Source organism: Panthera tigris, chromosome D4 (assembly GCF_018350195.1).
Source record: "Panthera tigris isolate Pti1 chromosome D4, P.tigris_Pti1_mat1.1, whole genome shotgun sequence".
Lineage (NCBI taxonomy): Eukaryota > Metazoa > Chordata > Mammalia > Carnivora > Felidae > Panthera > Panthera tigris.
The window spans coordinates 10719858-10746934 of record NC_056672.1 but is presented as its reverse complement, the minus strand read 5'-3'; the positions used below and the strand labels follow the sequence as shown (position 1 = coordinate 10746934).

Genomic DNA, 27077 nt, shown 5'->3' with positions numbered 1-27077 from the left:
CGCGTCCAGACCAGTGGATCAGAATCTCTGGAGGTGGGGCCCCGATGTTCACACTGTTTGTTGACCAGCTCCCTCATTTGTTCTCAAGCGTACTGAAGTTTGAGGCTCCCCCCCGCCCCGGAAGGAAAAGGGTTTCAGGACGGAGATTGCAAAGGAAGTGTTCCAAGTTTGGTAAAGTAAGCGTGTCGTCACGGAATTCACTTGAATATCTGGAGGTCTCATATTGAGGTTTTCTAAAACAGAGGAGGAAAAGAAACAAGCACCGTCTCAAGTATATAAAAGGGAAGATTGTCATATATGTGCCCAATTAAAAGTTATTTTGCATGATTTTCGAGAAGTCTACACAGAATGTTGTCAGGCCATCCTTATCGTTATTTTGAGACTCTTTTGACCGTTTTGATTTTAAGAAGGGTGATAAGGAGGAAATCACCAATGAATAAAGAAAGAAAGAAATTTCTTTATGTACAGTCTTCGCGTTTGCTATAACTCTTGAAAGGTTATATTACTTTATCTTTCATGTCATCATTTTTCAGTATCAGAAATAATATATACCCATTAGTGTAAATTTTACTGTACTTTTACATAATAAATTATTATTCTAATATGGCATATAATATCCTGATAAATATTGCATGAGAAACCTTCTTCCCCCCCAAAATTGGATGAGCTGTTGTTTTTAGCCAGTATTCTAGACTCGAAATACCTTTTTGATCTGGGGCGCCTGGGTGGCTCCTTCTCAAGGCTGAGCATCTGACTTCGGCTCACAGTTTGTGAGTTCGAGCCCCGCATTGGGCTGACTGCTGTCAGCCTGTCAGCTAGGAGCCCACTTCGGATCCTCTGCCCCCCTCTCTCTACCCCTCCCCCACTTATATGCTTTCCCCCAAATAAATACATATTTTATTTTTTTTTTTTTTAATTTTTTTTAACGTTTATTTATTTTTGAGACAGAGAGAGACAGAGCATGAACAGGGGAGGGGCAGAGAGAGAGGGAGACACAGAATCTGAAACAGGCTCCAGGCTCTGAGCTGTCAGCACAGAGCCCAACACGGGGCTCAAACTCACGGACCGTGAGATCATGACCTGAGCCGAAGTCGGATGTTTAACCGACCGAGCCACCCAGGCGCCCCTAAATACATATTTTAAAAAGTACCCTTTTGGTCCCAAAACTTATGCTTCACAATTTCACCACAGTGGCTGCCATCTCGAATAACTCTTCAGTGCACAGAGTGTATTCTAATTCATCAGGAAGGGATTTAAGGGCTTTTTGCTTCTGCATATATTGCATTAACATGACCAACACTTTAGTAAGGGATGAGCAAAGGAACCTCTTTTTATAACCAGATAGAAATTTTATTAAGGGTGCGGCATCGGGAGTTTTACAGCAAGTAGTGGATGGAAAATAAGGACGAGGCTCTTTCTGTGTGATGCCAACAGGAGAGAATGTTTACGGAAAAAGATAAAGGACATAGTGGCTTTCTCCAAAATGGCGGCCGAAGACTGGGCATGGCCTCTGGAGAAGGATGAGCGCTGTAGCTGAGTGAGTGTACACATGCCCACCCGGGCAAGCAAAGCACGTGGAGAGGAAGACAGGGCTCCTTAGGTCAGACCAGGCTCTGCTTCAGAACTGAGTCCAATCGCTGAGTTCTTCTCTGCCTCAGTTCCCTTCTCTGGGGAAAATAGGGATATGGCTTCTTCCACGGGAGATCTGTCATGAGGACGGTTTGGCTCTATGCAATGTGCATAATCCTTGGAACTTATAAAGACATACACTTTGGAAGCCTCTGGGAGATTTCCTTTAGCCACAGTGAGTGGCTAAATTTGGTAGATGAGGTGGGGTCTGCTTACATTTCCTTTTTGAACAATTTTCCCTCATTTTGGCCATCTCCCGCCCTTCCACGGAGGCACCAAAAGATACTCTTGCCTCGCTTACCTACGGTCGTGAAACACAGGGACAATAAGCCGAAAGATCGCTGGGTAGGGTGATGCCTGACACAAAATAAGGAAGCTCGGTACAAAATACAGAAGTGCAGACATCAGTGCACATTTGAATAGAAGCTTCTCTTCAGGGCAGAGACCTTTGCTTCCCCTCACCGTAGAACCTTGGAAAGGTGGTTGCTCAATAAATGTTGAAAGAGTAAATAAAGGTCAGACTTCTGGGTTTTTGTCTCACCTTTCCTTTCTATTCTTCCTAACCAAGAGATTCTCTTCATTCTACAACTTTCCTGATCTGTTCTTTCTCCAAAACATTCCCCCTGGTGGGCCTCCGTCCTGCCCCTCCCCCACTAAAGAGCTTTTTTTTTTTTTTTTTTTTTTTTTTTTTTTTTCTTCCCCTAAAGTACACAATAGTCATTAACAGCTTAATAACTTAGGAAGAATGTAGTTTCTCTGGTTTAAGAAGTATTGTTTCCATCCTCCAGTCTAAAAAATTTTTTGAGAAGGGCGCCTGGGTGGCTCAGTCGGGTAAGCATCGGACTTTGGCTCAGGTCATGATCTCGTGGTTCATGAGTTTGAGTCCCGCCTCGGGCTCTGGGCGGACCCCTCAGAGCCTGGAGCCTGCTTTGGATTCTGTGTCTCCCGTGCTCTCTGCCCCTCCCCCACTCACACTCTGTCTCTCTCTCTCTCAAAAATAAATAAATATTAAAAACATCATAAAATAAATTTTGAGGGAAAATGGAGATGGTTTGGGACTGGGGGATTTGGTTATTTTGAGGTGCACGTATTTGTATAAAGTTGCATGTTTTGGTTAAATCTGAGTAGGAATTATAAGCATCATTAAGCGAATGTCTGCTAGAATCTTGATTTTCATATTAACTGGCGAGACAGGGTAATTTAGGCTAAGGGAGGGTGGTCAGATGGCCAAGTCCAAAGTCAGAGGGAGAGTGAATGGAAGGCAAGGGCAGGCGGGCAGGTCCGGTTGGAATTTGTGGGCTCACAGCAGACCAGTGGTTCCCAGGCTTGGGAGTGCATCAGAATCCGTTGGAGAGCTTGCTAAAATACAGGTGGCTGGCCCCCCCACCCCAGAGTTTAGGGTTCAGTCGGTCTGGGGTGGGGCCCAAGAATTTGCTTTTCGAACAGATTTCCAGGGGCTGTTGACATCGCTGGTCCGGGGACCACACTTTGAGAGCCGTTGCGATACAGGGAGGGCATGAGGATACAAGCAATCTTACTGGCCTTCCACTTAGTACATTCGTCCACCACAAGCTCAAGCTGGGTTCAAGGGCAAACAAAAATGTTCTCCCAGTTGCCTCAGTAAATTCCACAATTTAAGGAAGGAAACTCCCCCGAAAAAGAGTGGGTTAAAACCATCCAGTTAAACCTTACACTACAAGGCATTTTTGGACTTCATAGCTGCAGTCACCTTGGGTAGCAGAGGCCAGAAGTTTCTTAGGGTCTTATTGAAGGCACCTCCCTGAGACACAGACATGCCGTTAATTCACAGTCTTGGCCAGAATATTTGAGAACAAATAGCCCCATAATACAGCCTTGGATGAAAAAAAAAAAGGCATGGATGGCCTCTAAACGGCCAAGGAGCTGGTCACGCCCAGGACAAATAATTTAGAAAAATCACAAATCAGAGTGGAGAAACGAGGTGCTTTTAAATAAGAGCACCCAACAATGTTTGTTGACTTTAATGGAGTCCAGGTGGGTCAGGAAGTGGGTGCAAGGGCGCAAAGTATGCTGGGAACACAGTTTTATTTAGAAATTCCAGGAGACTGAAAAACAAACAGAAAATAATAAAAAGAGCCCTCAAGAGACTCTTAGGGTGTTCAGGCTCATTCCTGTGTCTCAGCAGAAGAATTTACGTTATTCAGAAAGCTGACAGCATGTAGGTTAAAAATGTGTGTGTATTTATGTATGTGGGTGCACACAATTTCTGCCATAAAATTAAGACAGCCACAACACAAACCATATGAAAAAAGGAAAGAGAATAGAAAGAAAAGACTCTTTTCTTGTCTCTCTGACCTAAGTGCAAATAGTATTTCCTGCTAGTGGTTTTCCTTCTCTGTATTTTTAAATAGTGTGTGTAGATTTAAATACATTTTTTTTTTTAAAAGCTTATATCACCATAGTGACTAAGAGCACTGTGCCTGGAGTCAGATAGCCTTGGTTTCAAATCCTGACTGCAGACATTTCCTGCCCTGAGTTTTGTATTTGTTGGGTGGGGGAAGACAAACTCAGTTCAGAGCATTGCTGTGGGCATTCAGTGGAAGGGTTCACATCCAGTGGTCCCCACAGGCCCAGGCCCAGTGCAAGCACTCGAGACATATTGGCGTAATTTTCTGTTCTCGCTAAAATGCTGTGTTCACCTCCCCCAGTCCCAATCATCGGGACGTTGTTCTCAACATCCAGAAGCATGCCTATTTGTGTTTCGTGAGTCTGGCAAAATTTCATTCCATAAATGCTTCCGTGGTTCAGACACCGCTTTGAAGAAGCTCTTTTTTGCCCAGCCTGTTGAGAGCCCTCATGACTTGGGTTTTCCTCTGAAATTAGACTCCTCAAAGCCAAAACACACAGACGATTGTTGGGCTTGGAGAATTTGGCTCACTTGCTCTTTAGTAAGGCTGCGTGGCTTTCCTCCAAGACCGCAGATTCTGTGACCGCCATTGCGGGCAGCACTGATGGCCATGTACGTGATGGGTTGCTAGGGAGGCAGGTGAGAAACCATGGGCGGAGAGATGTAGCTCTCTTCCCACTGCTGGAAGGACAACCATAAACTCAACGTTGGCCAAGTTTACACCTGCAACCTGGACCTCTCATTTCTGCTCCAGGCCTGTTTACGCCTAAACCAAATCTTCAGGCCAACAGAAGGTAACCACGCTGTCCTGAGCTGTAGAGTTGCCCTGTAAATGAAGGGCTTAATTTTGTTAGATGGCAGCTCCCAGCCCACAAAGAGAAGAAAAGAGCTCCTCAGTGAAGACTCATGGGATAATTACACATACAATAAGCAAAACAGCTCCTTGAATTTGATGAAACCATGTTGTACCTCCCCTTATGTTGCTAGTTAAAGTGTTGATTGCTAAAATACTGTGAACACAAATACACAAACCCTTTGACGTAGGAATTCCACTTCCAGGGCTTTATTCCACAGATATATTTATAAATGTGTGAGTTAGCACATGTGAAATTTACTGAACATTATTTGTGCTGGCAAAAAGTTGGAAACAACATGGGAGGGTAAACTGGTGAAGCCACTCTGGGAAACAGTGTGGAGATTTTTCAAAAAAAAAAAAATGTTTAAAGGTTTTGCCATTGGCAAGAACATAGATGGATCTTGAGGGCATTGTACTAAGTGAAGTAAGCCAGGGAAAGACAAATACTATATGATCTCACTTATCTGTAGAATCTAAAACAGAACAAAAATTGAGTTCACAGATGTGGAGAACAGATTGGCGGTTGCCAGAGGTGGTGAGTGGGAATGGGCAAAATGGGTGAAGGGGGTCAATAGATACAAACTTCCAATTATAAAATAAGGAAGTCATGGGGATGTAACGTATAGCATGGCAATTATAGTTAGTAATACTCTATTGCATATTTGAAAGTTGCTGAGAGAGTAGATCTCAAAAGTTCTCGTCATAAAAAAATCTATAACTATGTATGGTGACAGGTTAACTAGGCTTATTGGGCGATCATTTTGCATATTGAATCACTATGTTTTATGCCTGAGGCAAATATAATTTTATATGTCAGTTATACCTCAGTAAAAAAAATTGGAAATAACAAAAATATGTAAAAGAGATTAGTTAAGAAAATGCGCATCTATACAGTAGAATATATACACAGCCATAAAAAAAGACTGAAGGAATTCTTATATACTTACGAGGTGAAAAGAGCAAAATACAGATCACCAGTGAATGGCTAAACAGATTGTGGTATATCCATGTAATGTAATACTCCCTGGAAAAAAAGGAATGACTATTGGTACACACTACAGTATAGATGAACATCAAATATTATGTTCCCATCTGTGTATAGTATTGAGGGAAAGAATATATACATATATTTGCATGTATACTGTATATACACAGAGATATGCACAAAAAACTATTATGTGGGTTGTCTGTGGGGAGGGAACTTGCATGACTGGCAGACAGAAATAGGAGGGGGACATGTTGTAATGTTCTTTTTTATACTTTTTATATTTGAAAATACAAAAAAATATTACATACTGAAAATAAAAATAGGATAGTTTATAACCATATATAACATATTATATATATCATATATATAACGTATATAACATATTATATATAATTTTTCTCTCTATTCCTTTTTGGTTTGTAACTAGTTTTTTAAAATCCATTTATTCAGCCTATGTGTGTGAACATAAAGAAGATGTTTAATACTATTCCATTTGCAAAAATAAACAAATATTTAGAAAGCTAGTATGTTTTTGTTGAGTTCCAGTTTAATTCTACTGTGGCGTCAGACCTCCTGCTCTATATGATTTCTGAACTTTGAAATTTGTTAACACTTGCTTTGTGGTCGTCCAGTATATTGTCACTTTTGGTAAATGGCACAAGAAGAATGTATACTGTGTCATTAGGTGTAGATTTTCCTTCTTTTTTTAATTTTTTTTTAACGTTTATTTATTTTTGAGACAGAGAGAGACAGAACATGAACGGGGGAGGGTCAGAGAGAGGGAGACACAGAATCTGAAACAGGCTCCAGGCTCTGAGCTGTCAGCACAGAGCCTGACGCGGGGCTCGAACTCACGGACCGCGAGATCATGACCTGAGCCGAAGTCGGCCGCTTAACCGACTGAGCCACCCAGGCGCCCCTAGGTGTAGATTTTCTATATAAGTCAGTTAGATCAAGTTGTTTATCATGTTCAAATCCTGTCTATCTCTGATTTCTTAATCTACGTGTACTATCACTTACTAAAAGAGGTACGCTAAAATCTTTCACCTGATTGTGAATTTGATATTTCTCCTCTTCTGCAGTTCTTGCTTTATCTGTTTTGAGCCCTTATTACTTGGTGCATACACATTGCTGTATCTTTCTGAAGAATTGACCTTTGATCATTTAGGAAATGTCCTTTCTATCTTTTGTCATACTTCTTGCTTTAAAGTCCTTTTTGCCAGGGGCATCTGGGTGGCTCAGTTGGTTAAGTGTCCTACTCTTGATTTTGGCTCAGGTCATGAACTCACAGTTAGTGAGATCAAGCCCCAGGTGGGGCTCTGAGCTGACAGCACATAGCCTGCTTGGGATTCTGTCTTTCCCTCTCTCTCTGCCCCTCCCCTGCTCATGCTCTCTGTCTGTCTGCCTCTCTTTCAAAAATAAATAAACATTTAAAAAATCAAAATAAATAAGTCCTTTTTGCCTAGTATTACTATGGCTATACCAGCCTTCTTTTGGCTGTTTTTTGCCTAATTTTTTGCCACCACTTTGTAAGCAGTTTACCTAGGCATTTACCCAAGACAAATAAAAGGATATGTCCATATAAAGGCTTGCACATGACTGTTAATAACAGCTTTACTTGTAATAGCCCCAAACTGGAAATAACTCAGATGTCCATTAACAGGTGAATGGATAAGCAAATGGTGTATATCCATGCAATGGAATATTCTTCTATGATAAAAGGAAATGAACTATTGATACATGCTACAACATGGACAGATCTCAAAATAATGATGCTGGTGAAAGAAGCCAGAAAAAAAAAGAGATATGTTGTACGATTACATTTATATAAAGTTCTAGAAAATGCAAACTGATCTACAATGACAGAAAGCAAAATAGTGGTTCCCAGGGGAGAAGGATCAGGGGAAGGGGGAGATAAGAAGGGGCAGGAGAAAGCTCTTTGACTGCAGTGATGGTTTCATCAGTGTACATATACATGTATCAAACTTTTAAATTGTCCACTTTAAATATGTGCAGTATATTGCATGTCAATTATACCTCAGTAAATCTGTTAAAAAAGTAAAGTATGTAAGTATGTCTGTCGTAAGCAGCATGTAGTTTTTTATGTAATCTGATGACCTCTGTCTTATCATTGGTGAATTTATTCTAATTATATTTAATGTAATCACTGATGGATTTGAGTTTGTTTTTTCCTTGACCCCTTTCCTTCCTAAGACTCATAACTTATCTTGAACAGGATCATAACAAACAATTCCACCTATCTCCCGAGGTCATTTTGGGGAATGAGATTATTATGTATCAAAGTCTCACTAAGTTACCAATCCTTACAGTTTTCAGTTTCTTTCCTGGTTTTTCAGAAATGAGCAAGATGAATCCTAGGTAAAATTGTAAAGTGGATGACTCTTTTCAACGGAAAGATCTATACTTGGGCAAATTGCCTGGCATTTTTTTTTCAAATCTTTTGACGCCCTTCACTCATTTCTCCCATCCCTCTTGGCAAGCACTAATTTGTTCTCGGTATCTATGATCTTGTTTCTGGTTTTGTTGTAGCTTCCACATATAAGAGATATCATATAGTATTTGTCTTTCCCTGTCAGACTTAATTCACTTAGTATAATGCCCTCGAGGTCCATACATGTTGTTGCACAAGGCAAAGTGTCATTCTTTTTTATGGCTGAATAATACTCCATTGTACATGTATATACAATTTCTTTATCCATTCATCCATTGATGGACACTTAGGTTATTTTCCTGTCTTGGCTATTGTAAATAATGTTGCAGTGAACATGAGGATGCCTATATCTTTTTGAGTTAGTGTTTTTGTTTTCTTTGGATAAATACCCGGAAGTGGAATTGCTAGATCATATGGTAGTTTTATTTTTAAATTTTTTGAGGAACCTCTATACTAATTTCCATAGTGGCCGCACCCGTTTACATTCCCACCAACAGTACACAAGGGTTCCCTTTTCTCCGTATCCTCACCAACGCTTATTATTTCTTGCCTTTGACAACAGCCATTCTGACAAGTGTGAGGTGATAGCTCCTTATGGTTTTGATACGCGTTTCCCTGATGCTTAATGATGTTGAGCACTTTTTTATGTACCTATTAGCCATCTGTATATCTTCTTTGGAATAATGCCTGTTCAGGTCTTCTGCCCATTTTTAAATCAGATTGGGTTTTGTTGTTGTTTGTTTGTTTGTGTTTTTTGTTTTTTCCTGTTGAGTTATATGAATTTTTTATATATTCGAAAATAGCCCCTTATCAGATATATGATTTGGGGATATTTTCTTTTATTCAGTAGATTGCCCTTTCATTTTCTTGATGGTTTCCTTCACTGTGCAGAAGCTTTTTTATTTTAATGTAGTCCCACTTATTTATTTTTGCTTGCATTGCTTTGCATTTGGTGTTAGATTAAAAAAAAAAAAAAATCATTGCCAAGGGCTGCCTGCGTGGCCCAATCAGTTAAGTGTCTGACTTTGGCTCAGGTCATGATCTGAGGTTTGTGAAGTTGAGCCACGCATCAGGCTGTGTGCCGACAGCTCAGAGCCTGGAGCCCGCTTCGGATTCAGTGTCTCCCTCTCTCTCTGCTCCTCTCCTGCTCACACTCTGTCTCTCTCTCTCTTTCAAAAAATAAATAAACATTAAAATTTGTAAAACCCTTGCCAAGACCTATGTCAAGGAGCTACTGCCTATATTTTCTTCTAAAAGTTTTATGTTTTCAGGTCTTTATTTGAGTTTAAATGTATATTTCCGCTGTTTTTTTTTTCTATTTTTCAACTTGTCTCTTGTTTCTAGAGAGATCACAACAATACATGCTTAATAGAATTCTAATATTAATTAGTACTTTTACCATTTCGCAGACAATGCAGGAACTTAAGAACACGTGAAGTCCGTTTACCCCTCCCACCTTTTCTATGCTATGCATATTTTATTTTTTAACTTTTTAAAGATTTTTATTTATTAATTTTTTTCAATGCAGGTTTTTTTTTTTTAATGTTTACTTATTTTTGAGAGAGAGAGAGAGCATGAGTGGGAGAGGGGCAGAGAGAGAGAGGGGGACAGAAGATCTGAAGCAGGCTCTGTGCTGCAGCAGAGAGCCTGACGTGGGGCTCGAACTCCCGAACCGTGAGATCATGGCCTGAGCCAAAGTCGAATGCTTAACCAACGGAGCATCCCAGGTGCCCCAAAAGTTTTTATCTTTCTAAAGCAATCTCTACACCCAACACGAGGCTCGAACTCAGCCCCAAGATGAAGAGTCCCACGAGCCACCAACGGAGCCAGGCAGGCCCCCCAATGCTATGTATATTTTAAGTACCCATTATTGGCATTATTACAATTGTTTTGTACTGTCACTGTCGCTCACATATTGTCCCTTTTGATGCACTTCATTGCTTTGAGCCCTGCTGTGACTCCACCCGGGGTTGATTTCCTTCTGTCTGAAGGGCTCTCTTTACTATTTCTTTTAGTATAGCTCTGCTGGTAATAAGTTCTCTCAGTTTTTGTTTATCTGGTGAAGTCTTTATTTACCTTTTATTAGTGAAGGATATTTTCACTGGGTAGAAAATTCCAGACTGGTAGTTGTTTTCTTCTAGCACTTTAAAGATGTCATCCCGTTGCCTTCTGGATTTCACTTTTTCGGTTGAGAAGTCAATTATCAGCCCTCTGATTACACTTTGGAGGTAATATCTTTTCCCCAGATTTTTTCAAGAACCTTAAAATCTCTCCTTGCTTTCCAGCTGTGTTTACCATGGCGTGGCTAGGTTTGATTTTTCTCTGTGTCATTTCCGATGGGATTTTGTAGAGCTTTATGAATCTGTGTGATGCTTTTGTCGATATATTTCTCTGAATATTACTTCTCCCGTTTTGTCTTGCCTCCTCTTTTGGGACTTAAGCTTACGTATGTTAGATCTCTTTCTTTAGGTGTCAGCACATTTCTTTTTTGGAGAAACTTTTTGTTTTTTTTTTTAAACAGGTACACACAAAAATTACTCAGTACTTACAAGTGTTCTTAGGGGATTGTAATGCCTCATCAGTAGTGATTATGTCAGGAGAGAAACTCACTTATATGATGTGTATATGATGATATCTAAAGGCTGGACAAAAGCCATGCTTTAGAGAGACCCTGAAGACATTGACTAACTCTTCTCTAGGCTTGCTGGGGAAACCCTCAAACGCTTCGGTCATCTAATAACTATTCTTCTGCATTCAGAGGAATTTTCCACAGGAAAGGAATTTGGGACGCCCCTATGAGGAAGAAACAAATTCCACAGCTCATCACTGAGTGGCAAACTTCTCTTTGTAGTCGTGTTTCCACCTGTTGAATCATCTTTATAAATGTTGTACGTTTATGGCATGTCTGTTGACAGGAAGAGATGGAAAATATGAGAAACTCTGAAACTTGAAACATCCATTTTGAAGCCTCAGGCTGACACACTTCTGAGGAATTCACTTCAGATTTCGTTGCTCAAAACATGTATGTGTGTGTAAGGATGGAGATATATATATATATATATATATATATATATATATGTATGTATATGTATATGTGTATATACACACACATATAGTATTGCATACGTAATATACATAGAACATTTGCTACAGAAACTCATTTTGTAACCTTCTAAATTTATTTTTTTTTAAGTTTATTTATTTTTTGAGAGAGAGGGGGACAGAGGATCTGAAGCAGGCTGACAGCAGAGAGCCCGATGTGGGGCTCAAGTTCATGAGCCTGAGCTGAAGACAGATGTGTAACTGACTGAACCGCCCAGGTGCCCCGTAGCCTTTTTAAATTTAAAGGTGCACTCCAAGGGCACTTGGCTGTCTCAGTCAGTAGAGCGTGCAGTTAACTCCTAATCTCCAGGTCGTGAGTTTGAGCCCCACGTTGGGCATAGAGATTACTTAGAAGCAAAAAAAAAAAAAAAAAAAAAAAAAGGTGCACTTCTTTAAAAACAAGGTGCACTTGGGGCGCCTGGGTGGCTCAGTCAGTTGAGCGTCCGACTTCGGCTCAGGTCATGATCTCACGGCTCGTGAGTTCGAGCCCCGCGTCGGGCTCTGTGCTGGCAACTCAGAGCCTAGAGCCTGCTTCAAATTCTATCTCTCCCTCTCTCTCTGCTCCTCCCCGGCTCATGCTCTGTCTCTCTCTCCTTCAAAAATAAATAAAAACATTTAAACAAAAAAAGTGCACTTTACTAAAAGTATCTGAGGATGCATCTCAGGAAAAGCCTTAGATCATTTTTATGTGGTCCCCTCCAGGAACTACGCACTCTCGAGCCTGCTGTGTGTTTTCAGACCTCATCCATGCTCCACACAGTGACCCAACCCCGGGTTATTTACTTCAGAGCTAGATTTTCTACATACAACAAGCTTAAAAATCTTTATCACTGTTGTTAAAGTACACTGCCCTAACCTTTTAATCCAGGAAGTTTGGGAAAGAACATTCTTTCACTGCTCACTTGATGCAAGTTGTCTGTAGTCTTGAACTGTGGTTATTTTGCAAGGCTTAATAACACCGTGTGCTCCCGGGCCACATCCATGTGTATGCCGCCCACAAATGTCTATAATTAGTATTTGTTACTAGCTGTGTACTAGCTGCGTACTTGTATTCGTTGAGTGTCTTGTTAGTTACTAAGTCAGTTATTCTAGTGAGAGTCAATTATGTGTTTGCTTTTCTTTTTTCCCCACCCCTTTCACTATTGTTTAAAACCTGTCACATTTAGGAGAATCCCAAGCCCGTTCAAGTACTTGTCGACGTGGTTTTATCTTGAATCAATTTTACAGTTCTCCCAACCATTTTCGCTTCTGGCCATCCCAGCATATAGCGAAAGAATTTTCTTTCAGGGGTGAAAGCCAGAGAGAAGCCTTCCGGGGCTGCACGGTTTCCTCGCACAGCTGCGGGCACAGATCTCGGTGCTGACTGTCCCATTTGCTGATTCTTAAGCAGAGTTGCCAGTTTGAGATGGAAAGGTGCCCAGGAGATCACATAGTCCAGCCCCCTTCATTTCGCATGTAATGAAACTAAGACCCAGCCTGGTTAACTAATATACTGGAACTCAAACAGCTGGCAAACGGCCACATCATTGTGCAGAAATAGGGCAGCCTGATAGTTAAAATACTTGAAGGAGGAGTATGGAAACTTAATGTCTAGATGTCGTGAAGTGGCTAAAAAAAAAAAAAAAAAAAAATGCTTGAAATGCATTTTGTTCTTTTATATCAGGTCTGCTCCTACTCGTTTTTTTGTTTTTTTCCCAAGTATGATTCTGAAGTCCTCTTGTTCCAGAAGCCTCCTAAGCATTCCTGGGCTGAATCAGTAACTCCCTCCTCTTTGCTCACAAGGCACTGTGCACATTTTTTATTATAATACTCATCCTGTCGTATTATAATTATATATTCCGTTACCCACGTGTCCTCCTTCCTCCCACCCCCTGGACTGAGCCTCGAGGAGCAGCAACAGTATCATCTTGGACTTTAATCCCTTGGCGGAGAGCCTGGCACTTTTGTGCCCTTGACGTTTCATGAATGAATGAATGAATGAACCAATACTCTCTCATAGTCTTGCACTATGAGTGAATCTTCTGCTTTGCTGACATGAAAACCACCTGGAGTTGCTGGCTCAACCTGCAGTTTTCCAGGCCACACTGTGCGAGATGCTGTGTTAGGACCAGGGGGGTAGGATCTAGGAATCTGCATTTTATGAAGCAGCTGATACATTTGATGCAAATGGTCCATGGACCACACTTGGCAAGCTCTTCTCCGTTTAGTTCCACTGGGACTTAGTCCAAACTGTGCATGATCTGTATCGCAATGATCTGTTCATCTGAATTAAAACAGAGCTTTGAGGAGCGCCTGGGTGGCTCATTCGGTTAGGTGTCAGACTTCGGCTCAGGTTATGATCTTGCTATTCATGAGTTCGAGCCCCGCGTCAGGCTCTGTGCTGAAAGCTAAGAGCCTAGAGCCTGCTTCAGATTCTGCATCTCCCTCTGTCTCTGCCCCTTCCCTGCTTGTGCTCTGTCTCACTCCCTCTAAAATCAACAAACATTAAAAAAATTAAAAACAAAAATAGAGCTTTGCTACCCATCCGCCTCTACCATTCTGACCCCCGAGCAGGGGTACCAACCTTTTAAACAAGCCCCAAGGCTCCCTCCCAGTAAAATTTGTAGAAATAAAGAAAATAATATTTTAAAGCATTTTGAATTATTAGAAGAACAGTGTCTTAGCTCATCAAGGAAATATTATCCTGCTATAAATCTAGCATCAGAAAAGTTGTTTTCGACATGTTGAATTTAGCCTGAGACTCAAATACAGAGGAAATAAAACCCACACACAGTCAGTACTGTATGGACACCACGCCTGTGTGATCCCTTGCCCGGGCTGAGTTCTCTTCCCTGTGTAGGCAGGCTTCCCCCTCCCTAGGATCAGTGGGAGATAAAGCCGGTTGATTTTGACACTGGGATCCTAGGTGCTTTTTTGAGAATGAAGTTCCGTATCACTAACTTAAGAGCTGAAATTTACATAATTTTTTAAATTCCCAAGTAGTGTTTCTGTGCCTGCAGGCTACTTTATAGGTACACAATTTTTTTTTTTAACATGATGACCATAAGCAGCTTTACATCAGAAAGAGCTGAATGTGATAGATATTAAGCTAGCTTTATATAACTACCAAAAGGATCTCGGATCCTTGTAGTATATTTACACGTATATTGTTAGTTATTTGTATTCAGTTCCTCATATTACGTTTCACTTGTAACTTATTTGGTATGCATCTTTTTTTAAAGTTCACTTATTTATTGAGAGAGAGAGAGAGCACACTATCGGGGGAGGGGCAGAGAGAGAGGGAGAGAGAGAGAATCCCAAGCAGGCTCTGCACTGTCCACATAGAGTCTGATGCGGGACTCTGACTCAAGAACTGTGAGATCGTGACCTGAGCCAAAATCAAGACTTGGATGCTTAACTGACTGAGCCACCCAGATGCCCCTGGTATACACCTTTCTATGGCTGAATCTAGTTCATATTTTTACTTTAAGTGGTAAAATCGTGTTTCATCTATTTGCTGTTACGTACTCGGTGCTCTCCCTTGTGCTGGGTGCTTTGGTTATTTTCAGTTATTTGCTGCCATATACAGAGATCTTCTACTCATTCCTGCTCAAATGATATGTTTGTTTGTGTGAATTCCACGGGCTATATGTTCCGAAGTGAAATGATTAGATTAAAAGGTAACGACAGTTTTATAGTTCTTGTTGTGTATTACAGTATTGCTTTCCAGAGACACTGAACTAATATACACCCCTGTGGGGTTCCAGAGTTTGACCAACGTGTGATCTTGTCATTCTAGCTTATTTTTGCTGGTGTAATGTGTGTATAGGGCCTCTCCAGGGAGATTTAATTTTGAAGTTCTTTAAATGATGGACGTTCGTTTCCCTGTGGGATGATTCGCTCTTTTCATTTTAAGGACAGACAATTCATCTCCGTAGTTGACGGTTTTGAAGAGACAGGTTTAATTGCATTCTGTAGAATCGATCCTGTAAGGACAAGAAATAGGACCCATGTTAGGGGCTGGGTGGGGCTCGACTTGTCAGAAGAGGGTCAGTCTTAGATCACCGAATTAGGAAACCGATGCGGAAGATTGCAACAGAGGCGCCCGCTGACCCTGTTTAAGAAGGGTTGAAGAGCAGGAACATTCTGATTTCATGCTGAAAAAAATACTGGGGCATTGGCATAGGATGACAGATTTTGCTTCAAAATGAAAGCAGGAATCTGTCCCTGCTTCCGTTCTTGGATTCCCTCAAAATACCACTCCTTTCCTGAAACTTTTCAGGTATTCACTCCCATGTCAAGTAGACCCCTCTGGTCTCTGGCTTCAGAATGACCATGAAACGAAACCGTGTTATTTGAGAGGTCTTGCGGGGAGGATGTGGAGATAGAAGTCTCAGGGGCAGGCAGTCATGTCTGTCAGAAGGCATCCAGGTCACAGTGAAGGGCCTTTGCTTGGTTGTCTCGTCCCTCTGTGTGGACGGTCCCCTGCCTAAGTAAGCAGATAAGTGATTGCCCTGCCGGTGTGGGTTGCCAAACACAAGATACAGTGTTGTTCATGCAAGGTGGGCTTTTTGACTTGGTCAGTGGTCGAATCTGTTGGTTTTTAAAACTTGGTGATTGTTCAGCTTATAATGAAAATCAGCCCTGGGGTGCCTGGTTGGCTCAGTGGTTAAGCGTCCAAATCTCGGTTTGGGCTCACGTCATGATCTCGCTGTTTTGTGGGTTCGAGCCCCACATCGGACTCTCTGCTGACAGTTCAGAGCCTGGAGCTTGCCCCGATTCTGTGTCTCCCGCTCTCTCTTCCCTTCCCTTACTTGTGCTCTGTCTCTTGCTCTCCCAAAAATAAATGAACGTTAAAAAAATTTGGTCACCTTTGCCTTCACTTTTGTGTCTTTAGAATACTTATACGCCTTTCTATCTATATCCATATCTGTTTCAGCTTTATTTGGAAAGAATTCCCATACCACACAGCTCACCTATGTAACATGCACAATTCAGTAACTCTCAAGATATTCACAGAGTTGTGTATCCATCGCTGCAATCAAGGTGAAGACATTTTCATCACCCCAGAAAGAAATCCCGTTCCCCTTAGCTGTCACTCTTCGTTTGCCTTTGGCGTGCCCCGACCCTAGGCAGTCACTAGTCTACTTTCTGTCTCTTGAGATTTCCTTGTTCTGCAATCTCATATAAGGAATAATAAAATATGTGGGTCTTTGGGTTTGGTTTATTTCACTTAGCATGATATTTTCAGTGTGCATCCATATTGTCATATATATGAGTACTTCTTTCCTTTTTTGTTGCTAAATAATACTCCATTGTGTGATAGACCACATTTTCTTTACCCAGGTGATAGCCATTTTGGGTTGTTTCCACTTTTCTGAATAATACTTATGAATATGTGAATAATTATGCTTATGCTTATGAATAATACTGCTGTGAACATTCATGCGTAAATTTTGGTGTGACCGTATGTTTTCATTTCCCTCAGATATATACCCAGGAGCGAAATCGCTGGGGGTATATGTGGGAACACCCTGTTTAACTTTAAAAAAAATTATTTCATGTTTATTTATTTTGAAAGAGAGAGAGAGAGAGAGAGAGAGCAGGGGAGGGGCAGAGAGGGAGAGAGAGAATCCCAAGCAGGCTCTGCACTGTCAGCCCCAACCTAAGGCTCGATCTCACCAACTGCGAGATCGTGACCTGAACCAAAATCAAGAGCTTGGCGCTCAATGAACTGAGCCCCCGCAAGCACCCCCACGATGTTAAACTTCTGAAGAAACTGCCAGACTATTTTCCAAAGCACTCGTACCATTTTCCATTGCCCCCAATAATGTGTGATGTTCCAATTTCTCTGTATCCTCACCGATGCTTTTCGTCGCCCATCTTTTGTGACACAGCCAGCCTAGTGATCGTGAAGGGGCAGCTCATGTGGTTTTGATTTGCATTTCCCCAGCGGTTAATAGAATACTTCTCATCCTAGTATTTTCCTATACTTACAAAATTAAACAAGGAAAATTAGGAATGCAGTTAGTATGGACTACTTTCACATCCTGGGGGGGGGGGTCTCACCCATCACTGTATCATCATGTGAGGGGCTGCCCCTGACACAGAGGCGCTCCAGCCATTTTTTTCCCATCCTCGTATCCATTCATCGTTCAGAATCCTGGGAAGGAGAGATCGTTGTCCCGAGTTGGCTTATGTGCCCACCCCTTGGCTTTGCAGTTACGCCTAGGCAGTGTCCAGCAAGAGGGCCCGAATCCTAGAAGGACATCGGGGCGCTCTCAGATGGGGAGAGTGGAGGCCACACGTGGGACCAGAGCAGGCTTTCTGCCTGTGCAGATGTACCACATTGCCACATCTGGGAGCCAAGCAGACCATGTCAGAAACCTTATCCTGCAGGATGATTAATAATTGTGCCTTAGCACACATCATAATGGAGAAAATATGATAAGCTTCATTTATAATATTAAAATATTATATTTTAAAAGTATCATTTAAAAAATGTATCTAACCTTTTGTTGCATACCCAGCCCGTTTCCAATGTATGATCCCGCCTGATCCTCAGGAAATGTCTGTTCGCTTCTAGTGGCCTCCCTGTGGTTTAAATATGCTTTTGTGAACGAGCCTAAGAATCCACCCACAGAGGAGACTGACAAATGTGAAATGAGAAAATGTGTTCTGAGCCCCAAACAAATGACCGGCACTTGTGTGCCTCAAAGTCAATCCGCCTGTAAGCTTGGGTTTCCCTGGTGAACAGAGCTCATGCCGGTGGGTGTGAGTTAATGGGGACCCGCTTTCGTGTGCCTGGTTTCCAGCTCCCAGCGGTGCCGGCTGAGGGCACGGCAGTGTTTCGACGTGGGGGGAGTCAAAGGATCCCTCCACCAGGAGCAGTCGGGGAAAAAGTCAGTCCTTGCAATTCCAGGTGGCATCTAATGTGCCTGGAATTCTCTGGAGTGTTCTATCATAGCAGGCAATCAACCAAAGGGTTCACTGTTTCGAAAGAGAAGGGCTGGGGGCGCCTGGGTGGCTCAGTTGGTGAAGCATCCAACTTCGGCTCGGGGCATGATCTCGTGGTTCGTGAGTCCGAGCCCCGCGTCAGGCTCTGTGCTGACAGCTCCGAGCCTGGAGCCGGCTTCGGATTCTGTGTCTCCCTCTCTGTCTCACCACCTCACCTCCACTCGCGCTCTGTCTTTCCCTCTCTTAAAAATAAACAGTAAAAAAAGAGAGAACGGCTGGATCCGAATGGGAGCATGGGGTTTAAAGTACCGCAGCTGAGACCAGACGTCCTCGTGCAGACATGAGGACCCGAATGGCCTGGGAAGAAGGACTCAAGTGCCCCGGGCCTTTCCTTGAACCTCAGACTCTTCCTCCGCTTCATGTTCTCGCCTTTCCCCTAACAGGCAGCCGCTACGGTTGTAGGTGGCCTGGCCTTTGTGAACTTTTCAAGGGTATATATTGTTAGACAAAAGCCCCAACGTCCATGCATAGGCCGCTGAGGACTTGTCCATCAGTTCTGCCCATCACCCCGCCAAGGCCTGGGTTTTATAGCCTCGTACCAAAGATCGTATCTGTAATTGTGACGATTTGTTCAAAACGACCGCTTCATCGAGACGTTTGTATTTTACCCAAGGTATTCTTCGGCGGAGATCAGGAAGCAGTTTACTCTCCCCCCAAACCTGGGCCAGTACCATCGACAGAGCATAAGTACCTCCGGCTTCCCCTCTCTCCAACTAGTAAGTATGAGTTACGGCCTTGCGGGGAGAATGGTCAAGTGAAGAAATCACAGCGTGTGCTCGCTGTTGCTTCCGGCTTTTCCTTTGCTCGTCCAAGCCCCCTTGCCCCCTCCAACCGCCAGTTCCTAACTCACTGCCTGCTTCTTGACGTCACTTTCCTTCTCCCCTTCCTTCATCGTGAGCATAGAGCGCAGAGTGGACCCTCAGGGATGTGGTTCTGAAGCTTCAGGCTTTAGTGGGCAAACAGGCTCCTCGATTTCACCCACATTATGATTCACATTTTGGGGAGGGGGGTACCTTGCCGCCACTCGTGACACGCTTTTATTAGGAAAACGCGTTCCCAAATCTGAAAAGCCAGGTTAGGAACCTTCATTTTTAAAAAAAAATTGTTTTCTTGGAAGAGTAATTTGCATATAATAAACGCACTCATGTTTAGGTGTCCAGTTTGATGAATTTTTGGGTGCCGGTTTCTAGTCGTTGAACCTCTGCTCAGTCAAGATACAGAGCAGTCTCTTTGCCCTAAGATTCCCATCATGCCGCCTTGCAGCGCGTCTCTCCTCTTCCGGCTCCCAGCCCAAGGCGGCCACCGATCCGTTTCTGTCCCAATTGGGCCCTGCCTGGAACTTCACGTAATTGGAAATCACGGTAGAGACCTTCATTTGTGAAACAACACTTCCCCTTTTAAGTCGAAGGTTGCCTATATTTTTATATTAACACCAAACGCTGAGTGTGTGTGTCTTCTGCGTGACATTATTTGACGCCGAGAATGCCTGACATGTGTCAAGGGGGATAAACCTGACTTAACTGAGATGGTTTGTAAAACCAGAAGTGAGTCCTCACTTCCTTGGTGAGAGGCTACGAGCCCTCACTGTGCTCACTTCCTCTCACACACAGCAGAGAGGCACTTTTCTTGCTTGTTCTAGCGGTTATCTTGAGTAGGTTAGGTTATTCTTTCTTTTTTTTTTTTTTGGTTTTGTTTCTCACTTATTACTTCAAAACCACTTCTGCTCTTCGAAGTTTTGTAACCTTCCACTTGGTTTCCTGTGGCCGCCATCTTGCCTCCTGTGACAATTCACACGCTGTTTAACCGTGTATCTTTCAAAGGTATGTTTACGGGAGTGATGTGTGCTTCTGTCAGTCGGATAATGTGTGTGTTGTGTCACTGATGAAACAGTAATAGTAAAAAACGTGTAGCCCCCTTTACTGCAAGAGGTAACTTGGGATGACATTTCTTCACAAAAATCTATGACTTCCGTGGCTTGCTCGACTGCCCGTTTTGTTTGTACTTTTCCTGTTTCCGAATTGCAGATTACAGTAAAAACACGTTAAGTGCATAATATCCATGCTTTTGGGTATACTAGATAACCTTTAGACCAAGAAATACTAGATATGGTTTTTTTTGTTGTTGTTTAATCTGGTGCTAATATATATCTCAGTGAAAAAAAAAATCCTTTTAAATTTCTGACTCAAATTGTATTCTAAACTGTGCAAAATTCAGTTTAAAAGTAACCAGATAGGCAGCTCTTTCTGTCCACGGGTCCTGTCTCTGTGTTTTAATAAGGATACCTTTATTTGCACTTAAAAAAAAAAAAAGGGCAAGATACTTATATTTTAAACGAGGTAGGGAGGTGGGGTTTGGTGGCTTGCTTGTTTATAAATTACGACTGCAGCTTTCTGCAGTTGATGTCTGGAGAAACAGCGTGGACCTCACAATTAAGAGGCTTTAAGGAAGTTTAGCTAGCAAGCTTTAACCCCTTCTCTACATGCCAGCTTTGACTTTTATGCTGCAGCCTTATATTTCTTTTTTTTTTTAATTTAAAGACACAAAGGGAAAAGAAATTGCTTACTGAGTGCAGGGTGCTCTTTTGGTAGTTATGCGTCCTCATCAGTAAGTTTTGTCAAAAGTGAATTTTGATGAATCTCTTCATTAGCTCGGTGATCAAGTTACCACGTGGTTTAACTACCCATTTTCTAACAGGGGGTATCAAAGACATGGCAAAAGTAAGCAAAAATGTTCAACTACACGAGAATCAGGTGTTCCTACCGGTCATAATTTATTCCTGGTTCTATTTGCGAATGAATAGCCCTTAAATATATTTCTCTTAGCATTCCAGGATAGCTTCTGATGATCTCTTCCCAGATCTCTACTCCGTTTTCAGGACACCATGCCGTCCCTGTTCCTTCTTGTCACCTGCAGGGGAAGCAGGGGGCACGATGGAGCCAAGAGGCCTGATGTTGATTCCCCCTTTTTTTTATTCTGAGTGAGAGAGAGTTAGTGAGAGCAGGAGAGAGGCAGAGAGAAAGAGAATCCCAGGCAGGCTCCACACTGGCAGCACAGAGCCTGATGCGGGGCTCAAACTCTTCAACATTTTTTATTTTTATTTTTGGGACAGAGAGAGACAGAGCATGAACGGGGGAGGGGCAGAGAGAGAGGGAGACACAGAATCGGAAACAGGCTCCAGGCTCCGAGCCATCAGCCCAGAGCCTGATGCGGGGCTCGAACTCACGGACCGCGAGATCGTGACCTGGCTGAAGTCGGACGCTTAACCGACTGCGCCACCCAGGCGCCCCTCAAACTCTTGAACCGTGAGATCATGACCTGAGCCGAGACCAAGAGTCAGCCGCTTAACCGACTGTGCCACCCAGGTGCCCCCAATTCCCACCCCACTTAAAAAAAAAATCCACAGCCTGATTAGGAAACCACCCTAATGTTTCCCTGCTGCCATGCTAGAATGTCACAATGAAGTGGCTGTTCTTTCCCCTGAGTCATCTTCCCAAATGAAGTTTCCTCCAACAGAAATCGTCAACTTAATGGTGATTTCCCTTTACCTTAAAAAAAAAAAATTATTTCATAGAAAGGTAATGGGACATTTCAGCAAGATTCATTCCTGGCAAGGCAGGGAAGTAATTTATCATCGAACAACTCTCACCCGGGAGTAGCTTTAAAAAAACTTGTCTTACACGCAAGGCTATAGGACTGTTGATTGTGTTATTTCAGACAACCAAAAATTAAGATCAAGTGCATTTTGACCTTTTGTTTCTCTTGCCTTTACTTACATAACTACCCATTTCGAAAACTCCACAGGCTGATACAAGGGGTTGTTCAACTTTGAGCAGTATTTCACGGCCCCGAGTTATTTAAATCCAATCAACTATAAGTTTGTTGTTTTGCGAGAGATTAAGAACTTGGCCACCAGCCTAAGTGGAGCCCATTCTGCTTGGAGTTAACATGCCTGCCTGCCTTTCATGAGTGTGTGTGTGTATAAATAGGGTGCTCGGAGTTGCAAAAAAAAAAAAAAAAAAATGCGTTGTATCATAAAGTACTACTCTTCTTTTATACGTAAATCATTAAAAATAGGGGCGCCTGGGTGGCTCAGTCCGTTAAGCGTCCGACTTCAGCTCAGGTCATGATCTCACGGTCCATGGGTTTGAGCCCCGTGTCGGGCTCTGGGCTGATGGCTCGGAGCCTGGAGCCTGCTTCTGATTCTGTGTCTCCCTCTCTCTCTGCCCCTCCCCCGTTCATGCTCTGTCTCTCTCTGTCTCAAAAATAAATAATAATAAAAAAAAAAGTTAAAAAAAATTAAAAATAATCATGGATTTTTTTTATATGAAAACGTACTAGATGGATTTGGGGCAAAGCATTACTGCCATGATAGTGTTCCCCGCCTCCCCCGCTAGGGTTAACCAAATATCATGTAAGAGGTGCTGGGTAACTAGGGGCACGTGGGTGTCGTCCCTGTCTTTGGCACTGTTGTCTGTGTGTCGGAGACAATATGAGAGATGACAAGGTGGCCAGAAGTGGTTTCGGCTCTGAGGGGCCTTGTGGTCTTTTGGGGAGGACAGTTGATACAGAGGATCTATCCTGTCTTTAAGCGAGGTAGGTGTTTCTGAGAAGGGAAAAGCTTGCTGGGGGAGGCCGAGAAGGCTTAACGGAAGGTTCTGAGCCCTGACTGCACTTCAGAATCTCTAGGATTAGAATCCAGGACCTTTAGAAACACCTGTGACCAGACCCACTCGAGAACAATTAAATCAGAATCGCTAAGGGTCGGAGCCCAGGTATCAGTGTTTTAAAGTGCCCTGGGATTTTAACATGTGATCCAGGTGGAGGATTGTTTAAAGAACCTACCAAGGTAGAAGGATTCCAGACGGGAGGAAAAAAACACTAAGAACGGTAGTTTCTTCTATTGTCTTGCTTGCTCTGAATTTCAGGAAGTGTGATAGGTAAGGACCACTTGCTAGCCCAATGGATGTATCCTTAGGTAAATAAAGTGGCTTCTGTCATAAATCTGATCAAAGGAGAGAAAGGGTGTGTTTGGTGTGTATGTGTGTGGTTTTATTGGATTTTTGTTTTGGGGGGGGTTGTTTTAATTTTTTCAATGTTTACTTATTTTTGAGAGACAGAGAGACAGAGCATGAGCAGGGGAGGGGCAGAGAGAGAAGCAGACACAGAATCTGAAGCAGGCTCCACGCTCTGAGCTGTCAGCACAGAGCCTGATGCGTGGCTCGAACTCATGAACCGTGAGATCGTGACCTGAGCTGAAATCTCTCAACTGACTGAGCCTCCCAGGCGCCCCTGGATTTTTGGTTTTTAACTCTAAATGTAATGTTCGCTGTGATGATGTGTTTCCCTCTCTCTCTGCCCCTACCGCATTCACACTCTGTCTCTCCCTGTCTCTCAAAAACGAATAAATGTTAAAAATTAAGGGGCGCCTGGGTGGCGCAGTCGGTTAAGCGTCCGACTTCAGCCAGGTCACGATCTCGCGGTCCGTGAGTTCGAGCCCCGCGTCAGGCTCTGGGCTGACGGCTCGGAGCCTGGAGCCTGTTTCCGATTCTGTGTCTCCCTCTCTCTCTGCCCCTCCCCCGTTCATGCTCTGTCTCTCTCTGTCCCAAAAATAAATAAAAAACATTGAAAAAAAAATTTAAAAAAAAAAAAAAAATTAAAAAAAAAAAAAAGAGTGAAATATAAGAAAAGAAAGCGTTGGGATCTCTGTCCTAAGGTAGAAAGGAGGATTTGAGACACTGTACATGCTTAATAACCTTAACCTACATTTTCATAGAGGGAAAAATTCTGTTTTTAAAAATGAGAATAGAAAAGGTTTGAAGTGAAATGGAACGAATCAGCTGGAATGTAAGGGTTTTTGCTGAAGAAAAGGATGTAAAAAGCCACATCCTAAACACCATGGTTACAGGACATGTTTGTGTATAACATTTAGGTAAAAAAAAAAAAAAAAAAATCTCGTACCTTAGAAAGCATTCATTTTTGTAATGTGTTTAAGCTAATTTGCAATAAAGCAACGTTTTTCTTTCACTACCAAAGATAACCTAAATGTTAGTCACTTGATAAATATGGTTCTTTAAAATTTCAAAAGGTATTTTATTTTTATTTTTTATTTTAGAGAGAGAACACATGAGTGGAAAAAAGGAGCAAAGAGAGAGAAAGACAGAGAAAGAGAGACAGAGAGAGAGAGAGAGGGAGGGAGTGGATGAGCTCATCTAAGAGTGAATGTAGATTGAGGGAAAAAAAAAAAAAAGATGTTTTAGGACTGAACCCTGGAACACTACGTTGTAGGAGAGGAACCTAGGAAAAGTGATGTCCTAAAGGTAGGGTAACCAACCATCCCAATTTGTCCAGGACTGAGGGGTTTCCTGGTACACGGAATTTCAGAGGCTGCGGCACCCTTGGCCATTTGGTCACCCTGCATCTGAATAAAGTGTTGCAAAAAGGAGGGAGTGGTTAACTGTATCCCATGTAGTAGATAAACCAGGACTGGGCCATGACCGTTGAATTTGGCAACATGGAGGTCTTGGGTGACTTTGACAAGACGTCTTTCTTGAACAACCAGGTATATTTGAGGACCAGCCTCCAAAGGGGTAAACACACAGGAGGGGGCAAGGCTAGTATACCTGGAGATGCCATGCCTCTCCCCCCACCCCCAGCCTCACACAGAGCAGTGTAAAGTCCCCTCAGTACTGTAACAAAGGACCCAGGACCCTTGTGACTACCTGCGTGATTTGGGGCAAGTCTTTCGACCTCTCTGTTTTTCAAATACCCTGAATTGTGAAATATTGTCCAGATCTGTTATTTTAATCTGCTGTCAGTGTGCTGTCTGCATATGACACTGTGCTAGGAGCTACACAGATGAATTTTAAACAGATACAGTTTTGGTGCTATAGGAATTTTTAGTTTCACAACGAACTGAATCCGGTTCATGTCAGGAGAACCAGCCTTTGATGTGCTTTGTGGGACAAGGAAAAGCTCCAACTCCCTTCATTAAAAAATTAATACCTGGCTGTGAATAACTGAAACTTTTAGGGTATTTGTAATCTTTTTGTGTGTATCTAGTCTTCCGCTGATGAGGCCTCTGGGAAGAGTAGCTAAAAAGAAAGGCTGCACAAGTCTTCACCTGAGAGATGTGGCACGTTGCTTCAGGGCGGTGACTTTGTCCCCTCACCCTAGTACTGGACCACTGTAGACCCCAGTGAGTACCTGCTGAATGAATGGAAGTAGATGTTATCCGTCCAGGTTTAGTCAGAGCAGCAGAACCAGGAACAGAGATGTATATGTATGGATATTAAGGAATTGGTTGCAGAGAATTGGATTACCCACTGGTGGTGGCTCGCTAAGCAAGTCCACACCTGCAGTCAGGAAGACAAGATCACTAGCAAGCTGGGACTCCCTGGACAGGAGCTGAAGCCTGGAGTCCCTGAACTGGGAGAAGGCTGTCCGCTGATGAAGTCGGCATCCACCCAGTTAAGTCAGGACACCCACGGGAAGCCTCCCTTGTGAGTGACTTACGGTCAACTGAGTAGGGACTTTAATTACATTAGCAATATCCCTTCGACAGCAGCACCTGAATTAGTGTTTGATTGTGTCAGTAGAAGGTGTATGTATGCTCCAAAATAGTGGCAGCCTGTCTCTGTCCCCCAGCTCTGGCAAGAGACAAATCCTGTAGCCCACCTTGACTGGCAACTTACTAGGAGGGGAATTCAGGGAAGGGTAGTTGAGCCTGGCCAAGTTGGCCGTCATGATAGATAAATCCTGATTTAGGATTATTTGTAGTCTTAAGAGTTTTTGTTGTTGTCTTAAGAGTTTGGGAGTTCTCTTTGGATCATTTTGGGGTTTTTTCTTCCACTGTTTTAGCAAGTGACGGACACAGTGTGGTAATCCATGGCATAAAGTGACCTTGGAATTACTTTGGATTATACCATTTAATCTAGTCTTGGGTCTCCACTCACCAGGAGGCCACATGTATAGCTCAACAGCAGAGAAAACAAAGTAGTTAATTTTCATGTTTGGCGTTTAAGCTCCCAGGAGCCCCAGTCTTACCTTAAGGACTGATCTTCGACTATCCCCTCCCCAACCCTGTTCTCAAACTTCAGCCCCCCCCCCCCCGATAAATAACATACCACTGTGATTCTGTTCAATATTTGTCTCTTCCCTTTGCGTATCACTAAATCAACATAGTGTATGTGTTTGTGTGTATGTGGTGATCGCCTTATAATAAAACCTACTCTTGGGATTAAGGCTTCAGAGAGTTTGGAAAATCAATCTCTTTTGGTTCCTGGTTAGTATATTATTATTATAATTTGCAAGGGGAACAACTTCCATGGAGGCGTCCTTAACAGTAGTTGGGGTCTCTACCCACTTGTGAATACTGAGACTAGTTTGCATCACATTAGCAATGAACAGCCTCCTCCCTTGTTAGTTTCAGTGTAGAAAGAATAGAGAAGGTTGGTTATCAAAGACCAGCTTGTCTGTCGTGCTCGAACCATACTCAGTATCACACAGCTGACGTTTACGGTCTGTTTGTCCTGGAATGTATTCGGACCTCGAGAGTTTGACTGTATGATCAATCGCGTCTACCGATCACACTTGGCATATCGCCACCCAACTAGTGCCCAGCGATGGTATGCGTTCTTTACCGTGGCTCCCCTCTTCAAAGGTAGCTTTC

General features: G+C 42.7%; 1 protein-coding gene across 4 annotated transcripts in view; it reads left to right on the top strand.

Moving 5' to 3' along the window:
* The window catches only part of DOCK8 (dedicator of cytokinesis 8), a 226632-nt gene that overhangs the window by 32784 nt on the left and 166771 nt on the right, over positions 1–27077 (top strand). For 2 of the 4 annotated variants that reach the window (XM_042964329.1, XM_042964328.1), the window contains exon 2: positions 19023–19125. In XM_042964329.1, coding sequence (XP_042820263.1) covers positions 19023–19125 — 103 coding nt within the window. The other 2 variants (XM_007077463.3, XM_007077464.3) reach the window with 2 other exon arrangements.